This window comes from Desmodus rotundus, chromosome 5 (assembly GCF_022682495.2).
Source record: "Desmodus rotundus isolate HL8 chromosome 5, HLdesRot8A.1, whole genome shotgun sequence".
Classification (NCBI taxonomy): domain Eukaryota; kingdom Metazoa; phylum Chordata; class Mammalia; order Chiroptera; family Phyllostomidae; genus Desmodus; species Desmodus rotundus.
This window is the reverse complement of record NC_071391.1, coordinates 41,202,892-41,222,434: the sequence shown is the minus strand read 5'-3', so window position 1 is coordinate 41,222,434 and position 19,543 is coordinate 41,202,892. Positions and strand designations below refer to the sequence as shown.

The 19,543-nt window shown below is 40.0% G+C and overlaps 2 protein-coding genes across 2 annotated transcripts; both read right to left on the bottom strand.

Moving 5' to 3' along the window:
- Positions 1-8,188: 8,188 nt before the first annotated feature.
- LOC128781138 (olfactory receptor 10A3-like) lies at positions 8,189-11,122 on the bottom strand. The gene has a single exon (XM_053925870.1). The coding sequence runs from the start codon at positions 9,222-9,224 to the stop codon at positions 8,256-8,258; it is 969 nt and encodes a 322-aa protein (XP_053781845.1). The 5' UTR covers positions 9,225-11,122; the 3' UTR covers positions 8,189-8,255.
- A 7,090-nt stretch (positions 11,123-18,212) lies between these two features.
- LOC128781079 (olfactory receptor 10A3-like) lies at positions 18,213-19,176 on the bottom strand. Its single transcript, XM_053925409.1, has one exon. It carries the CDS (start codon positions 19,159-19,161, stop codon positions 18,217-18,219), a length of 945 nt encoding a protein of 314 aa, XP_053781384.1. The 5' UTR covers positions 19,162-19,176; the 3' UTR covers positions 18,213-18,216.
- Positions 19,177-19,543: the final 367 nt, after the last annotated feature.

The window sequence follows — 19,543 nt, the reverse complement described above, 5'->3', positions numbered from 1 at the left end:
ATAATTTAGATTTCATCTTCATGATATTGTTATCAGTATCATTCATTTTTCTCAAGTTCAAGTAATATAAAATGTAAGACTACAAAAAAATAAACTATTAAAAAGTAGACGAAGGGAAAAAGATACCCACCAAAATGTGATAACAACTTAGTAGTTCGAAGTTACATCAAAGGTGTTTTATATTTATTGCAAATATTTGTCATCTTCAAAATACACGTGTCTGACATGACTAAATGTGAAAATGCCACAGGAACTCACAAAGGGGGCTGTTCTTCAGATATACCTATCTTAAGTGATCTGTAAATAATGTGACGTGCCTCTGGGCTTATTAGTTTATGCATAGAGTGCTCATAGCCAATTACATTAACATTGGACTACATGGCAAATTCTAAGAGGCAATTCTCTCTGGCTCATACATGTGACCATGATGATTTAAGAAAAGTTCAATTTGGGCCATTCTGAAACCAATTTCATTGTTTCCGCTCTCTCCTTCTCTTTCTCCATTCTCTCCTCCAATTTGCCTTCTCATGAAGAAGTTCATTTCATCATCAACTGTTCAATACACAGTGATTAAGCAACTAATGTTTCCTAGGCTCAGTAATCTCAGGCACACATTTGCTCCTACAACTCAACAGAGAGCTGGAAACGCTACAAACACTCGCATTCCACCCTTCCCTCACTGCCCTCTAACTCCTCCCGTAATGCCTTGCTCTGTTTTCTCCATTATCACCAACTGACATTATAACTATAAATATATAGTTAACATATAACTATAAATTAATTTACATCTATATGTTAACTGGTATAACAAATGTAAGTAAATATATTCATATATATACTATATATAAAATCTAACTCTCTCACTAAAACAAACACTCCAGGATTCAAAGATTTTTTCTGTTCTTTGCTACACTTACAATGTCTAAAAGAGTCCCTGACCCTTAATTAATGCTGGATCGATATTTGATGAATAAGAGTGCTAAAGGAGGGGAGTCCATGATAACTTAAAGGAACAGAGTGTCTTTAAAAAAATGAAGCCACCACTCACAACTTTTCAGAAGCAGAAGGAATAACAAGTGTGTTAGACATTCCAAAGAGGATCAGATGAATTCTGAATGGGTTGTGGGGTGGGGGGTGGTGAACAACCATAACCATAGGTGTCATCAGTGGAAGTCATATTATCTGGAAACAGAAAGTCAAAAGGAGGGATGAGCTGCACAGGTAGAGGTACCAGATGACACATTATGGTTACAATAGAGGCCTACTGTCCTTTGTGTGATGTTTTGCAAACCAGCAAACACACCCTGGGAGGTGAGAAACCCAGAACACAGTAAGGACAAAGTAAGCTGAAGTCATTTAATGTTGTCTGAGTGCAGAGCATTACCACATTAGCAGGCAGAAGAAGGCAGGCTGATTTATTTGACCACGATCATCCATTAAAGTTAAATGGCTGTGTTAACCACAATAATATCATTCGGATATCAAAAAATCACCTAAAATTAGTAAAATGTAGTCACAGGATCAAACATTTAAAATCCATTTCTAGTGGGAAACATAGAATAATATATATTCAGTTTGCTAATATTTAAAAATGGATAGATTTTTTAAATCAGAGAATTTGGGGTATCATATAAATACAAAAGAAAACCTTTTAGGACTCACTGTGAGCAAGCTATGGAACAGAACATTCACGAGTGGTGAAGAGCAGCTGACCAAGATGCTCTATGTTCTATGTAACTTAGAAGAAGACCCTCAGGCCATCTGATCACTCCCCTCTGTAGATTTCATCCCTGCAACTGAAAAAGAAAACAATTAGACTTATTTACCAAGTTCCCTTCCAGTTGCAAACCTCTAAAATTTGGTGATTGGCTCAGGCAAAATTATTGCATAAACTCTAATTATTGCCTGAACTCTTGTTTAAAACCAAGAGGAAGACAAAAGACATCCAAACCAAGAGTCTACTGATTCAAATGGTTCAGCTGTGTCTCGTGATTGCTGATCACAGAGAAATCCCTTCAACTGCCTCTCCAACTATCAGGGAGAAGAACTGTACATGGAAAACCCACCATCAGGAACACAAGCAGAAGCTGCACTTTCTTCCCTACTGACTCTGTCTCTTTTAGTTTCCCACTACTGTATCAGGAGCTCTTCCTCTAGCCAAAGCCACCTTCTTGTACATACAACTCAGTGATTTAGTGCACTGATTCTAGAACATTATATGACATTGAGTTCTATGCCCGGGAGAATCCCACTATGGGGAACATGAAATCACATCAAAAACACTTTTCCATATTCTCACATAATAACTAAAGAGGCTTGAACTTGGCCCCTCCAGGGAGAAAGCTGAAGAGCACAAACCAGGAGTCATCCCTCCCTCACATCCCTACAGGGAACAATGCCTCTTCCCTCAAGAGACTGGGTTTCACACTGATATCACTACACAAGAGGTGAGAGCAAAGGCTGAATAAAGGCTGTAAATGGGGAAAGAAGAGAGTGGAGGGATGAGGGGTGAGGGTGTGACAAAGGCAGGGGAGCTAGAGGTAGGACATCTGATTAGATGGGTTCAGAGTTTGGTTGTGGTCAGAATCAAGTGAAGGCAGTCTATGGAAGCTTTGTAGAAAGCCTGGATACCCCACCCCCATGCAAAAACTTTTCATCATTTCTAGTGGAAATACAGTCATTGAAAACTTTTGAGAAAAAAAAAGTCATTACACTTATTTTCATAGATAGCAATTCCAAAGTAGGAGTCAAACAATCTGGATAAGTTCATGTGATTAGAGGAAGTCATTTAGCTCCTCTGAATCTGTTACTTCATCCATAAATAAACATAACATCATTAATGTCACAGAATACATGTGAGAGCCAAGGACTCAGGGATAGGTCCAAACTGGCTGGAACAATCAGTAAGCCATTGGCTCAGTCCCAGCAGAGTGAAGAGACAAATGAGTCTGCAGGCTTGGCTTTCTCCAGAACTGGGTGATGTGGCCAGATTACCTTTGTCTACTTATCATTGCCACATGCCTGCAGTAGGATGCGTTCCCAAGGAAATGAACCCTGCCAGGCAGCAATAAGGCTTCTTTCTATGTGATCTGTGTCCAGTGGAAAACGTACCAACTATCCTGAGGAAAGGAGGTTTCCATTCACAGATTGTAATCCAAGGATGCTTCCCATAGCATCCTGTATTGATGTATTGATGTATTGATCATATTGTTTATTTATTGGTCAGCGATGGTAATGCAGGTGATGTGGGCTCTGTGAGAAGTCATCAGGATGTACACTCACCATTTTTACACTTTCCTATGTGTGTATCGCACTCACAGGAAAGTGTATAGAAAAACTTCAGATACATGTTAATGGGGGTAAAAGGAAGGAATATTATAATGATGAAACTGTAATTCCTAACCAATAGTACTAAATTGACAAAACAAAAATCAAAATGTGCGAAGTTTAACACTTCTTCCTCAATGATTGACACACAAAATAGACAAAAAGACACACAGATGGTAAGACTTTAATAATAAATTCTGAGTTACCAGATGATAATGACAGTAAATATAAGACAGATCAACACTTTTTATGCTCCTAAGTATATATATTTTTCAGAAACATTTATGTAATATTTATAAAAATTGACTATGTACTTGTCAAAAAGAAAATATTAATAAAGTTAAATACTTGGCTATCATATACATAACATAGTTTCCAATAAAACTGCAAAACAACAATCACATATAGAAAAAGAAAGCTAAATTCTTAGAAAATTTTAAGTAATCTGCAAGAATTACTCATATTAAAGGAAATCAGAAATGAAATATACGCTACTAATAAAAACATTTTGAATTAACCAAACACAGTTGCACTTATTAATGTGTCCAAAATGAACTCCTGGTCTTTTCCTAAACCTGCTCTACCTGCTGTGTTCCTCATCTCAGGTAACAACAGCTTAAAGCATCTAGTTTCACAGGCCAAAAGCCAAGGAGTCATCCTTCAATCCATTTTTCCTCCCAAAGCATATCAAACCTGTAACCAGTCTGTGGCTCCCTCTTCAAAATACAGTGTTAAAAACTCTCACCTTTCCTACCCATGGCCAGTTTGCTCAGTTGTTTGGGGCATTGTCCCGCACACCAAAAGGTTGAGGTTCAATCCCAAGTCGGGGCATGCATGTATGGGAGGCAGCCAATGGAGGTTTCTCTCTGTTTCTCTCCCAACCTCCCGCACCCCTGTCCTCTCTCTCCAAAATCACTAAAAACGGCCCTGACTGGTGTGGCTCTCTTGGTTGGGCATCATTCCACAATGTGAAAGGTTGCTGGTTTGATTCCCAGTCAGGGCACATTCAAGGGTTGCTGGTTCCATCCCCGTTTGGATTGTGTAAGAGAGCCAACCGATTTATGTATCTCTCCTTCTCTTGCTCCCTCCCTTTTCCTCTATCCAAAAATAAATACGTAAAATCTTATGTTTTTAAAAGGGAAAAGTAATAAAACATTCTCAGTTGAGGACTGAAAAAATTGTCACCTTTACTAAAGCTAACACTCTGATGCAAACTACATTCTGCTCTCATTGGATAATTGCCATAATCCCCAAAATTCTTTTTCCTACCTTCCTTTCCCCTGCTCAAAATACTTCCATAGCACCCTATCCCTTTCACTGTGGAAGCCAAACTCAAAATATGTAGATTGAACATCCATTTCCGCATTACTTTGTGGGCTCACTGGCTCAACTTTGGTACAATACGTCCCCTGGTTCAATCCTGTTCAGCCATGCGGCTGCGTTGCTCTTTCTCACCTCCACCAGCCATGTTCTCATCTCACAGCTACTGCCTTTGATTTTTCCCTGAACACGGACTACGCTCGCAGAAAACTCTAACTCCCTTATGTCCCTTTGCCCAAGGAGCATCTTCTCCATGAGATCCTCCCAAATCAACCTCTTTAAAATGGGACACCAACCACAACACTGCTGCCCTAATTTACGCTTCCTAGCAGCACTCCTCAGGGTAGATACATCTAAATCATAAGGGTATGGAAAGACTGACTAAACATAAGAAGAAGGAAAAAGACACTCCAAAATAATACTAACAAAAAAGGAAATTTATGTAATTATATTACAATGAGAAAATGTTCAATTCTCCAACAAGATATAACAATTCTAAACCTGCAGGCGTCCAATAATATAGCTGAAAATATGTCCAGAAGTTATTGACCGATACACAGGGAACATAGGAGTGTCAACCACACTGGCATACTGTGACATGCCTCTTTAATTGGTAGAAGAAGTAAATAAATCAGTAAGGAGAAAGAAAATACTCCCAATGCGACTTAGTCGATAACACATATAGAGAACATTGTGTCAGAAACATGGAAGAAAGCACATCACTTTTAATCACATGCAGAACATTACTAAAAATCTGATGGCATCTTAGGCCACCAATTTAGCGATAAAAACTTTCAGGAATGGCGACTTAGAATTATGTAACTGTGGCAGAAAGTGTACCAGCCAGTGCAACGATTCAGGCCTTGATCAGTGGCCTGAAAGGTGGGAAAGGATGCAGGTTGATAAGTCAAAGCATAATGGAAATATATAGCCATTATACTGTTGCACTGATCCCTGCAGAGAGTTCACCACAGCGTTGAGTGCAATCAGTGAACCACTGAACATGCAGTGCGAGAGCCAAAAATATTTCAGTGGTTCACAAGCACCCTCAAGTCTTGCAATGACCAGGCAGAAAAAGCTGAAGTTCGAGTTCCATGAATGAGGGTCAAAGGTAGTTCAGTGCTTAATCGAGGAAGTTCTATTATGCCAGGTTGAAACCAGAGTTGGGAAAATCTAAAGATTTGACACATATGGGAAGTCTGGATGGGTGTCTCCAGTGATTTTCACTCCCAAGAATCTCTGAACTTTCTGTAACTGCAGAAGTGGCCAGTGTGTCCCATTAGGAGCAAGAAAACTATAGGAAAGCTACCACATTGAGAACCTTCACCTCTACTCCTGGACACCAGGACTATGTACAGGGTTAAGTCACAACAAAACCCACCCGGGGACACACTGGGCCTGACAAGGAAAAAAGGAACTGTGTCACCAAGCAGCCTGGACCTGTCAAATATCAAGCAGGCAACTGCTACAAGATGCGCAGTTTAATAGAGGGCTGTCAAGAAAGGACAGAGAGTTCAGAGGGAGAATAATTTGGGAGAAGAAGATGGGGATGGGGGCGTCAAGAATGGTTGCCTTAAGGAAAGACACTTTGAGGACGTCTAAGGAAAGAAAAGCAATTAATCAGCGGAAATACGGTGAAAAACATATCAGATGGCGAGAAGGGCATGTTTTGACATAATTTAAGCCAGGGGAGACATCATAAGTTTTACATTTTAAAAGTTCACTTTTTTATTGCCCACGTTGCTTGTGGTTGGAAGTAGTTGTGTCAGCCTCAGAGCCATGAAGGCGTGATGTCAGGTATCCGTCCTATCAGCTGCTATGAAACTAAAGCTGGTGTTGCCAGAACGGCTGCTCTTTAGCGGACAATCACGACATTTACTTATGAGTTTTGTCAACCTCATAACTAAATGGAGAAGCATCGTGACTTTGAAATCGTCACGTGAGCAACCTTGCCAGTTCAGCGTCTGTTCCTCACCTGGGCTACAGACAGAGGCATGGTGTGGCTGGCTTCTGTGACCTGCCAAAATCAGTGATCCTCCAAGGAACTTGGAATTCCTCAAGGACAGACACTTGTTTCCCCAGGGACAGTGCCATTAAGTCAGCCCTAGCAAAACAGGTTTAATCATTATACTCTGGTTTCTCTTCAGACCATATAAACCTTTTTCCTTTTACAAAACTTGTTTAATCAATGAATGGATAAACAAATGAAAGAACGAACAAAAGTCAAAATGAAGTTCTATGTCTGTCTTGGGATTTAGACTTTGGCAGGTTTTTTCCCCCTTGATGGGCCTTCATTATATGATCCCTCTAAGGCTAGGAGGACATTTCAGGCACCAAGGGACAGAATCTGATTAAAGGACTTCCAAATGCTTGTTCAATGCCCTACTGTAAAGAGTGTACTACATTCAAATATTACCCAAACTGGTTTCAACATTTTGATGATGAAATTTCCTTTCGTAGAAATCCAATCAGCTTTGCATCTTTACTTCCCATTTGTGGCAAAGGCAGTAGTAATTAAAGGCTTGTTTTTCCCAAAAATGAGTGACAGTGGGAAGAGTGTTTTACCCCTTTGTTATCATCCCTGGGGCACACACTCAGAGCAGTAGAAGCTCGTGTGTTATGGATTCAATAAAACGGCCCCTTCCTGTGTATAAATGCCAATATAAAATTGGGGGCAAAAATTAAATGTTTCAAATGTTGCTGGGTGAGAAATTATTTCATTCTTTCTCTCCATGTGATGGTTACTGACAGGACTCAAGGCCATGGAAAACATGCACAAATGCTTAATCACTTAGTTTCCCATAATAAAGAAATGAATCGTCCTGTGTTTATAAAGAAAGTATCATAGCATTGGGGCCTACATAGGGACATTTAACAAAAGTCTCAACAAAGAGTGGTCTATGGCTGAAAGATATGCAGACACCATCAAGTGAGATATCAAGGAACTATCCTGCAGTTTCTGGTCACCAACCTTGTGATGAGTATTTAGAAAAACACCAAAGATTCTTGTTTTGAACAATAACATGTGTGAGTCCAGGACATAGAACTAGTGTGGTCTTCCCAAAATGACTATACTTATTTAGTCATTCATGGAACAGGTTCTAACTCCAGAAATAAAGATTTCCTCAACTTGTGGTCTCTTGAAACGCTACCCTATTCACGGGCCTTCAGGTCCATCTGGAGTTACAATCATTTGGAAGAGTAATTCTACAGTAGCCATTAAATGTATAAGTGCATGCACTCCATCCGATTAGGCCAACTTTGAGGAAGCTGTCATACAGAAATAAAACAACAGTATGAGGACATTTGAAACGATGTGTTTGTTGGAGCTTCGTCTTGGTGACAATAATTCAGTAATGACCTGGATGATCATAATAGAGGAATTCATAAGGAATTGTTTTATATGTTATAGAAACTTATATACGCCTGAGAAATGAATGACAACAGTACACGATCAAAAGGGAGCCCTGATAGATTATTGGACTTCAAAAACTCAACCAATGAAACACACTCAAGCTAAGAAATGCAAACTTTCCCACCATTTATTAAAATTAAAACAGTTCAGTCAGACAATGACCAAATGAATATTTCATGGCTTCCCAGCACAGTCAGAGAGTGTGTAAGTCTACTTGTCTTCGCCATAATTTCATCAAAGCTCTTTTCATCTCACTGTTTCGCAAGCTGTAGATCAGTGGATTCAGCAGAGGTGTAAGAAGTGAGTAAGCCAAGGACATCAGTTTCTTGGTTTCTGGGGAGTAGCCAGATTTGGGTTGTAAATAGGTCATACTGGCTGTGCCATAGAAGAGGGTAACAGATGTGAGATGGGAGGCACAGGTGGAAAAGGCCTTCTGCCTCCCAGTGGTTGATGGCATCTTCAGGATTGCAAAGAGGACTCGAATGTAAGACAAGAGTATCAAAAAGAAAGGAACCATAATAAGCAAAACAGTGCCAGTGAATGCATAGATTTCAAACAAAAACGTGTCTTCACATGCAAGCTCTAGCACTGCTGGGGTTTCACAAGAGATATGATTAATTTCATTGGGGCCACAGAATGGAAAGCTAAACACCCAGGATGTCTGTACAGTAGCCACTATGATTCCTGAGACCCATGAGAACATTACTAATTTCATGAAAACACTTTTGTTCATAATCATTGGGTAGCTCAGAGGATGACAGATTGCAGCAAATCTGTCATATGCCATTGTCCCCAGGAGAAAGCATTCAGTCACACCAAAAAGAAGAATGAAATACATTTGTGCAAAACAACTCACAAATGAAATTGACGATTTCTCAGTGGAGAGAACCACCAGCATTTCAGGCATAATGACTGCACTGAAACTCACTTCCACCACAGACAAGTTCAGGAGGAATAGGTACATGGGAACGTGGAGGCTCTGTTCCAGGGAGATGATGACTATGATCATGGCATTTCCTATCAGGGTCACCAGGTAAACAACCAAGAACACCCCAAAGAGCTGCTCTTGCAGTTCGGGAAAGTTTGCAAAGCCCAGGAGGATGAACTCAACCACAGAACTTTGATTTTGCCTTTTCATTTCAGTAGTGAGCACGTTTCTCATTTATGGACATACTATATGAGTTATGAAGTCACCGTCCAACAGCACAGTCAGTGTCTACACTTACCCCAGGTATACTTGGCAGAAGATATAAAAAAGAACTCTCCCAGAAAGGGACTCAGTGTGTCAACTTGGAGAATGGCCAGTTACTCAGATTAATGAATCTTTCAAATGGAAAGGAGGAAGTAAAGATTACTGGCTCAGAAATCTTGTCTGTGAAGTACAAATATGTCAGAATTCTTTTGCACCTTTTACATTATGTAGTTTGAAAATTAAACATAGCCTTAACACAAAATAAGTGTTTTATAACTTACATTCCATCTTCATGCCATTTCTATGAGTATCATTCATTTTTCTCAAGTTGAAGTAATATAAAATGTAAGACTACAAAAGAATAAATATAAAAAGTGGACAAATGCAAAAAAATACCCACAGAATAACAATTTAATAGTTCAAAGTTACATCAAAGTTGTTTTATACTTATTGCAAATACTTATCATGCTCAAAATAGATGTGTGTGACAAAGCTGAATATGAAAATGCCACAGGAACTCACAAAGGGGGTTCTACTTCAGATATACCTATCTTAAGTAATCTGTAAATAATGTGAATTGCCTCTGGGATTATTAGTTTATCCATAGACTGGTCATAGCCAATTACATTAAGATTGGACTACATGGCAAATTCTAAGAGCCAATTCTCTCTGGCTCATACATGTGACCATGATGATTTAAGAAAAGTCCAATATAGGTCATTCTGAAAACATTTTCATTGTTTCCACTCTCTCCTTCTCTTCCTCCTTTCTCTCCTCCAATTTGCCTTCTCATGAAGAAGTTCGCTTCATCATCAACTATTCAACACATACTGATTAAGCAGCTAACGTTTTCTAGGCTCAGTAATCTCAGGCACACATTTGATCTTACAACTCAACGAGACCAAAAGTACAACATATACTAGTGAGGCATTCCACCCTTCCCTCACTACCCTCTAACTGCTCACATGATTCCTTGCTCTATTTTCTCCAGTACCACCAAATGACATCATACCTATAAATATGTAGTTAACATATAACTGTAAATTTATTGACATCTATAGGTTAAATAGGATAATTTATATATAACTAAATGTATTTTTATATATAGTAACATAAAATCTAACTATATCATTAAAACATAAATTCCAGGACTAAATGATTATTTTTGTTCTTTGCTACACTTACAATGTCTAACACAGTCGCTGACCCATAATAAATGCTAGATCAATACTTGATGAATAAGGGGAAAATTGAGGAAAATCCATAACCTTAACTGGAGTGTCTTTAAAAAAGTGAAACCAGCACTCAGAACGTTTGAGAAGCACAAGGAATAACAAGTGTGTAGGACATTCCAAAGAGGATCAGATAAATTCTGAATGGGTTGTGGGGTGGAGGGGGGTGTAAACCATAACCATAGGTGTCATCAGTGGAAGTCATTTTAGCTGGAAGCAGAAACTCAATAGGAGGGATGACTTGCACAGGTAGAGGTACCAGATGACACATTACTGTTATAATAGAGGCCTACTGTCCTTGGTGTGATGTTTTCCAAACCAGCAAACACACCCTGGGAGGTGAGAAACCCAGAACACAGTAAGGACAAAGTAAGCTGAAGTCATTTAATGTTTTCTGAGTGCAGAGCATTACCACATTAGCAGGCAGAAGAAGGCAGGCTAATTTATTTCTCTGCTTGACCACGATCATCCATTAAAATTAAATGGCTGTGTTAACCACAATAATTATCATTTGGACATCAAAAAATCACCTAAAATTAGTAAAATGTAGTCACAGGATCAAACATTTAAAACCCATTTCTAATGGGAAAAAAAGAATAACACATATTCAGTGGCTAATATTTAAAAATGGATAGATTTTTTAAATCAGAGAATTTGGGGTATCATATAAATACAGAAGAAAACCTTTTAGGACTCACTGTGAGCAAGCTATGGAACAGAACATTCATGAGTGGTGAAGAGCAGCTGACCACAGATGCTCTATGTTCTCTGTAACTTAGAAGAAGACCCTCAGGCCATCTGATCACTCCCTCCTGTAGATATCATCCTTCCAACTGAAAAGGAGAACAATTAGACTTATTTACCAATCCCTTCCAGTTGCAAACCTCTAAAATTTGGTGATTGGCTCAGGCAAAATTATTGCATAAACTCTAATTATTGCCTGAACTCTTGTCCTAAAAGAAGAGGAAGACAAAAGCCATCGAAATCAAGAGTCTACTGATTCAAATGGTTCAGCTGTGTCTCGTGATTCCTGATCACAGAGAAATCCCTTCAACTGCCTCTCCAACTATCAGGGAGAAGAACTATACATGGAAAACCCACCATCAGGAACACAAGCAGAAGCTGCACTTTCTTCCCTACTGACTCCATCTCTTTTAGTTTCCCACTACTGTATCAGGAGCTCTTCCTCTAGCCAAAGCCACCTTCTTGTACATACAACTCAGTGATTTAGTGCACTGATTCTAGAAGATTATATGACATTGAGCTCTATGCCCTGGAGAATCCCTCCATGGGGAACATGAAATCACATCAAAAACACTTTTCCATATTCTCACATAATAACTAAAGAGGCTTGAACTTGGCCCCTCCAAGGAGAAAGCTCAAGAGCACAAGCCAGGAGTCATCCCTCCCTCACATCCCTACAGGGAACAATGCCTCTTCCCTCAACAGACTCAGTTTCTCATTGACATCACTCAACAGGTGGTGAGAGCAGAGGCTGAATAAAGGCTGTAAATGGGGAAAGAAGAGAGTGGAGGGATGAGGGGTGAGGGTGTGACAAAGGCAGGGGAGCTAGAGATAGGGCATCTGATTAGGTGGGTTCAGAGTTTGGTTGTGTTCAGAATCAAGTGAAGGCAGTCTATGGAAGCTTTGTAGAAAGCCTGGATACCCCACCCCCATGCAAGAATTTTTCATCATTTCTAGTAGAAATATAGAGTAACTGAAAACTTTTCAGGAAAAAGAAGTCATTACACTTGTTTTCATAGATAGCAATTTTAAACTAGGAGTCAAACAGTCTGGATAAGTTCATGTGATTAAAGGAAGTCATTTAGCTCTTCTGAATCTGTTATTTTGTCAATAACATAAACATAACATAATTAATATCATGAATACATGTGAGATCCAAGGACTCAGGGATAGGTCCAAACTGGCTGGAACAATTGGTAAGCCATTGGCTCAGTCCCAGCAGAGTGAAGAGACAAATGAGTCTGCAGGCTTGGCTTTCTCCAGAACTGGGTGATGTGGCCAGATTACCTTTGTCTACTTATCATTGCCACATGCCTGCAGTAGGATGTGTTTCAAGGAAATGAACCCCGCCAGGCAGCAGTAAGGCTTCTTTCTATGTGATCTGTGTCCAGTGGAAAACATACCAATTATCCTGAGGAAAGGAGGTTTCCAATCACAGATCTAATCCAATGACCCTTCCCATAACACTCTCTATGGTCAGATAACACCCCATGTGTGAACTAGTCACCTGCACCAGGTGTGGGAAATGCTGCCCATGATCCAGGCCCCATGAAACCTCATGAGCGCTTTGATCATACTGCTGTGTTGTATTTGTTGGTCAGTAATGGCAATGCAGTGATGTGTGCTCTCTGAGAAGTCATCAGGGTGTACAGTCACAATTTTTACACTTTCCTATGTGTGGATCGGACTTCAATGAAAAGCGTAGAGAAAAACTTCAGATACATGGTAATGGGGGTAAAAAGGAAGGAGTATGAAACTGGAATTCCTACCCAATAGTACTGAATTGACAAAACAAAAATCAAAATGTGCAAATTTTCACTTCTTCCTCAATGATTGACACACAAAATAGATAAAAAGACACATAGATGGTAAGACTTTAATAATAAATTCTGAGTTACCAGATGATTATGAGAGTAAATAGAAGACAAAAACAACTTTTTATGCTGCTAACTCTATATTTTTTCCTGAAACATTTATGTAATATTCATAAAAATTGATTATGTACTTGTCAGAAAGAAAATATTAATAAAGTTAAATACTTGGCAATCATATACATGACAGACTTTTCAATAAAACTGCAAAACAACAACCACATGTGGAAAAAGAAAGCTAAAGTCTTAAAAATGTTTGTGTAATCTGCAAGTATCTCTCAGGTTAACAGGAAGTCAGAAATGAAATATAGAATACTAATGAAAACACTTTAAATTAAGTAACACATTTACACTTATTAATGTGTCCCAAATGAACTCCTGTTCTTTTCCTAAAACCTGCTTGACCTGCTGTGTTCCTCATCTCTGGTAACAGCAGCTTAAAGCTTTGGTTTCACAGGCCTAAAGCTAAGGTGTCATCCTTCAATCCATTTTTCCTCCCACAGCATATCAAACCTGTAACCTGTCTGTGGCTCCCTCTTCGAAATACAGTGTTAAAAATTCTTTTTTTTTTTTTTTTTGGCTGGGTGCAGTGAACTTTATTGATGGTGCATGACAAGGCTGGGCCCCCTAAGCCCCTCCCCTCTTCAGGGGGTCTAGGATGGAAAATGGAGGTTAGGAGATTCTCAGTGTGTTGGGGGATCGGTTTGGGGTAAGGACTCCCCAGCAGCTGAGGGTCTCTCTTCCTGTCACTGGGGCTGGTGGTCCATGGGGCTTTTACTCCTTGGAGGCCATGTGGACCACAAGGTCCACCACCCTGTTGCTGTAGCCGAATTCATTGTCATACCAGGAAATGAGCTTGACCAAGTGGTCATTGAGGGCAGTGCCAGCTCCATCATCGAAGGTGGAGGAGTGGGTGTCACTGTTAAAGTCACAAGAGACAACCAGTGAGAATTTTTAATACTGTCCTGGGCTATACTAAAGACAGTGTTAAAAATTCTCACCTTTCCTATGCATGGCCAGATTGCTCAGTTGTTTGGGGCATTGTCCCGCACACCAAAAGGTTGCTGATTCCATCCCCAGTCAGGGCATGCGTGTATGGGAGGCAGCCAATTATGTTCCTCTCTCTTTCTCCCAACCTCCCCCACTCCTATCCTCTGCCTCCAAAATCAATAAAACGGCCCTGACTGGTGTGACTCACTTGGTTGGGCATCATTCCACATTGTGAAAGGTTTCCGGTTTCATTCTCAGTCAGGGCACATGCCACAGATGCTGGTTTGGTCCCCATTAAGGGTGTGTGCGAGAAGCAACCAATTGATGTTTCTCTCCCTCTCCTTCTCCCTCCCTTTACCTCTGCCTAAAAATAAATAACTAAAATCTTATTTTTTAAAAAAGAAAAAGCAACAAAACATTCTCAGTTGAGGGTTAAAAAAAAGTCTCCTTTTATAAAGCTAACATTCTGATCCAAATTACATTCTTCTCTCATTGCATAATAGCCATACTCTCCAAATTTCTCTTCCATTCTTCCTTTCCCCTGCTCAAAATACTTCCATAGCACCCTATACCTTTCACTGTGGAAGCCAAACTCAAAATATGTAGATTGAAGATCCATTTCCCAGAAACTCTATGGGATCTCTGGGCTCATCTTTGGTACAATACATCCCCTGGTTCACTCCAATTCATCCATGCGGCTGCGTTGCTCTTTCTCACCTCCACCAGCCATGTTCTCATCTCACAGCTACTGCCTTTGCTTTTTCCCTGAACACGGACTATGCTCTCAGAAAACTCTAACTCCCTTATGTCCCTTTGTCCAAGGAGCATCTTCTCCATGAGATCCTCCCAAATCCACCTCTTTAAAATTGGACCCCAACCACAACACTACTGCCCTGATTTATTCTCTCTCCACAGCACTCCTCAGTGTAGATACATCTGAATCATAAGGATATGGAAAGGCCAAACATAAGAAGAAGGAAAATGACACTCCAAAATAATACTAACAAAAAAGGAAGTTTATGTCATTATATTACAATGAGAAAATGTTCAATTCTCCAACAAGATATAACAATTCTAAACCTGCAGGCGTCCAATAATATAGCTGAAAATATGTCCAGAAGTTATTGACCGATACACAGGGAAACATAGGAGTGTCAACCACACTGGCATACTGTGACATGCCTCTTTATTTGGTAGAAGAAGTAAATAAATCAGTAAGGAGAAAGATAATATTCCCAATGCAACTTAGTCTATAACATGTATAGAGAACATTGTGTCAGAAACATGGAAGAAAGCACATCACTTTTAATCACATGCAGAACATTACTAAAAATCTGATGGCATCTTAGGCCACCAATTTAGTGATAAAAACTTTCAGGAATGGCGACTGAGAATTATGTAACTGTGGCAGAAAGTGTACCAGCCAGTGCAACGATTCAACCTTGATCAGTGGCCTGAAAGGTGGGAAAGGATGCAGGTTGATAAGTCAAAGCATAATGGAAATATATAGCCATTATACTGTTGCACTGATCCCTGCAGAGAGTTCACCACAGCGCTGAGTGCAATCAGTGAACCACTGAACATGCAGTGCGATAGCCAAAAATATTTCAGTGGTTCACAAGCACCCTCAAGTCTTGCAATGACCAGGCAGAAAAAGCTGAAGTTCGAGTTCCATGAATGAGGGTCAAAGGTAGTTCAGTGCTTAATCGAGGAAGTTCTATTATGCCAGGTTGAAACCGAGGTTGGGAAAATCTAAAGATTTGACACATATGATGGGAAGTCTGGATGGGTGTCTCCAGTGATTTTCACTCCCAAGAATCTCTGAAATTTCTGTAACTGCAGAAGTGGCCAGTGTGTCCCATTAGGAGCAAGAAAACTATAGGAAAGCTATCACATTGAGAACCTTCACCTCCACTCCTGGACACCAGGACTATGTACAGGGTTAAGTCACAACAAAACCCACCCCGGGACACACTGGGCCTGACAAGGAAAAAGGAACTGTGTCACCAAGCAGCCTGGACCTGTCAAATAACAAGCAGGCAACTGCTACAAGATGCGCAGTTTAATAGAGGGCTGTGAAGAAAGGACAAGAGAGTTCAGAGGGAGAATAATTTGGGAGAAGAAGATGGGGATGGGGGCGTCAAGAATGGTTGCCTTAAGGAAAGACACTTTGAGGACGTCTAAGGAAAGAAAAGCAATTAATCAGCGGAAATACGGTGAAAAACATATCAGATGGCGAGAAGGGCATGTTTTGACATAATTTAAGCCAGGGGAGACATCATAAGTTTTACATTTTTAAAGTTCACTTTTTTATTGCCCACGTTGCTTGTGGTTGGAAGTAGTTGTGTCAGCCTCAGAGCCATGAAGGCGTGATGTCAGGTATCCGTCCTATCAGCTGCTATGAAACTAAAGCTGGTGTTGCAGAACAGCTGCTCTTTAGCGGACAATCACGACATTTACTTATGAGTTTTGTCAACCTCATAACTAAATGGAGAAGCATCGTGACTTTGAAATCGTCACATGAGCAACCTTGCCAGTTCAGCGTCTGTTCCTCACCTGGGCTACAGGCAGAGGCATGGTGTGGCTGGCTTCTGTGACCTGCCAAAATCAGTGATCCTCCAAGGAACTTGGAATTTTCAAGGACAGACACTTGTTTCCCCAGGGACAGTGCCATTAAGTCAGCCCTAGCAAAACAGGTTTAATCATCGAAGGGATAAACAAATGAAAGAACAAAAGTCAAAATGAAGTTCTATGTCTGTCTTGGGATTTAGACTTTGGCAGGTTTTTTCCCCCTCAATGGGCCTTATTTAATTGAGCCCTCTAAGGGCTATGAGGACATTTCAGGACATCAAGGGACAGAATCTGATTAAAGGACTTCCAAATGCCTGTTCAATGCCCTACTGCAAAGATTGTACTACATTCAAATATTACCCAAACTGGTTTCAACCATTTGATGATGAAATATCCTTTCGTAGAAATCCAATCAGCTTTGCATTTTTACTTCCCATTTGTGGCAAAGGCAGTAGTAATTAAAGGATTGTTTTTCCCAAAAATGAGTGACTGTGGGAACAGTGTTTTACCCCTTTGTTATCATCCCTGGGGCACACACTAAGAGCAGTAGAAGCTCATGTGTTATGGATTCAATAAAACGGCCCCTTCCTGTGTATAAATACCAACATAAATTTGGGGGCAAAAATTAAATGTTTCAAATGTTGCTGGATGAGTAATTATTTCATTTTTTCTCTCATGTGATGGTTACTGACATGACTCAAGGCCATGGAAAACATGCACAAATGCTTAATCACTTAGTTTCCCATAATAAAGAAATGAATCGTCCTGTGTTTATAAAGAAAGTATCATAGCATTGGGGGGCCTACAAAGGGACATTTAACAAAAGTCTTGACAAAGAGTGGTCTATGGCTGAAAGATATACAGACACCATCAAGTGAGATATCAAGGAACTATCCTGTAGTTTCTGGTCACCAACCTTGTGATGAGTATCTAAAAAACACCAAAGATTATTGTTTTGAAAATAACATGTGTGAGTCCAGGATGTAGAACTGGTGTGGTCCCCCCAAAATGACTATACTTATTTAGTCATTCATGGAACAGGTTCTCACTCCAGAAATAAAATACTCCTCAGTTTGTTGGTCTCTTGAAACTCTACCCTATTCAAGGGCCTTTAGGTCCATCTGAAGTTACAATCATTTGGAAGAGTAATTCTACAGTAGCTACTAAATATATAAGTGCATGCACTCAGTCCCATCAGGACAACTTTGAGGAACCTGTCATACAGAAATAAAACATCAGTACATCAGGACATATGAAAAGACGTGTTTATTGGAGCTTCGTCTTGGTGACAATAATTCAGTAATGACATGGATGATCATAATAGAGGAATTCATAAGGAATTGTTTTATATGTTATAGAAACTTATATACCCCTGAGAAATGAATGACAACAGTACACGATCAAAAGGGAGCCCTGATAGATTATTGGACTTCAAAAACTCAACCAATGAAACACACTCAAGCTAAGAAATGCAAACTTTCCCACCATTTATTAAAATTAAAACAGTTCAGTCAGGCAATGACCAAATGAATATTTCATGGCTTCCCAGCACAGTCAGAGAGTGTGTAAGTCTACTTGTCTTCGCCATAATTTCATCAAAGCTCTTTTCATCTCACTGTTTCGCAAGCTGTAGATCAGTGGATTCAGCAGAGGTGTAAGAAGTGAGTAAGCCAAGGACATCAGTTTCTTGGTTTCTGGGGAGTAGCCAGATTTGGGTTGTAAATAGGTCATACTGGCTGTGCCATAGAAGAGGGTAACAGATGTGAGATGGGAAGCACAGGTGGAAAAGGCCTTCTGCCTCCCAGTGGTTGATGGCATCTTCAGGATGGCAGAGAGGATTCGAATGTAAGACAAGAGTATCAAAAAGAAAGGAACCATGACGGCCAAAACAGTGCCAGTGAATGCATAGATTTCAAACAAAAATGTGTCTGCACATACAAGCTCTAACACGGGGGGAGTCTCACAGAAGAGATGGTTGATTTCACTGGGGCCGCAGAATGGAAAGCTAAACACCCATGTTGTCTGCACAGTAGCCACCATGATTCCTGAGACCCATGAAAACATTACTAATTTCATGAAAACACTTTTGTTCATAATCATTGGGTAGCTCAGAGGATGACAGATTGCAGCAAATCTGTCATATGCCATTGCCCACAGGAGAAAGCATTCAGTCATGCCAAAAAGAAGAATGAAATACATTTGTGCAAAACAGCCTGAGAGAGTAATTGTAGTTTTTTCAGTGGAGAGAACCACCAGCATTTCAGGCATAATGACTGCACTGAAACTCACTTCCACCACAGACAAGTTCAGGAGGAATAGGTACATGGGAACGTGGAGGCTCTGTTCCAGGGAGATGATGACTATGATCATGGCATTTCCTATCAGGATCACCAGGTAAACAACCAAGAACACCCCAAAGAGCTGCTCTTGCAGTTCAGGAAAGTTTGCAAAGCCCAGGAGGATGAACTCAACCACAGAACTTTGATTTTGCCTTTTCATTTCAGTAGTAGAGCACGTTTCTCATTTATGGACATACTATATGAGTTACGAAGTCACCATCCAACAGCGGACTCAGTGTCTACACTTACCCCAGGTATACTTGGCAGATGATATAAAAAAGAACTCTCCCAGAGAGGAACTCAGTGTGGCAATAATGGAGATGGCCAGTTACTCAGATTAATGAATCTTTCAAGTAGAAAGGAGGAAGTAAAGAATGCTGGCTCAGAACCTTGTCTGTAAAGTATAAAATGTATCAAAATTCTTTAGCACCTTTCACATTATGTAGTTTGAAAATTAAACATAGCCTTAATACAAAATAAATCTTTTATAACTTAGATTTCACCTTCACGAAATTCCTATGAGTATCATTCATTTTTCTCAA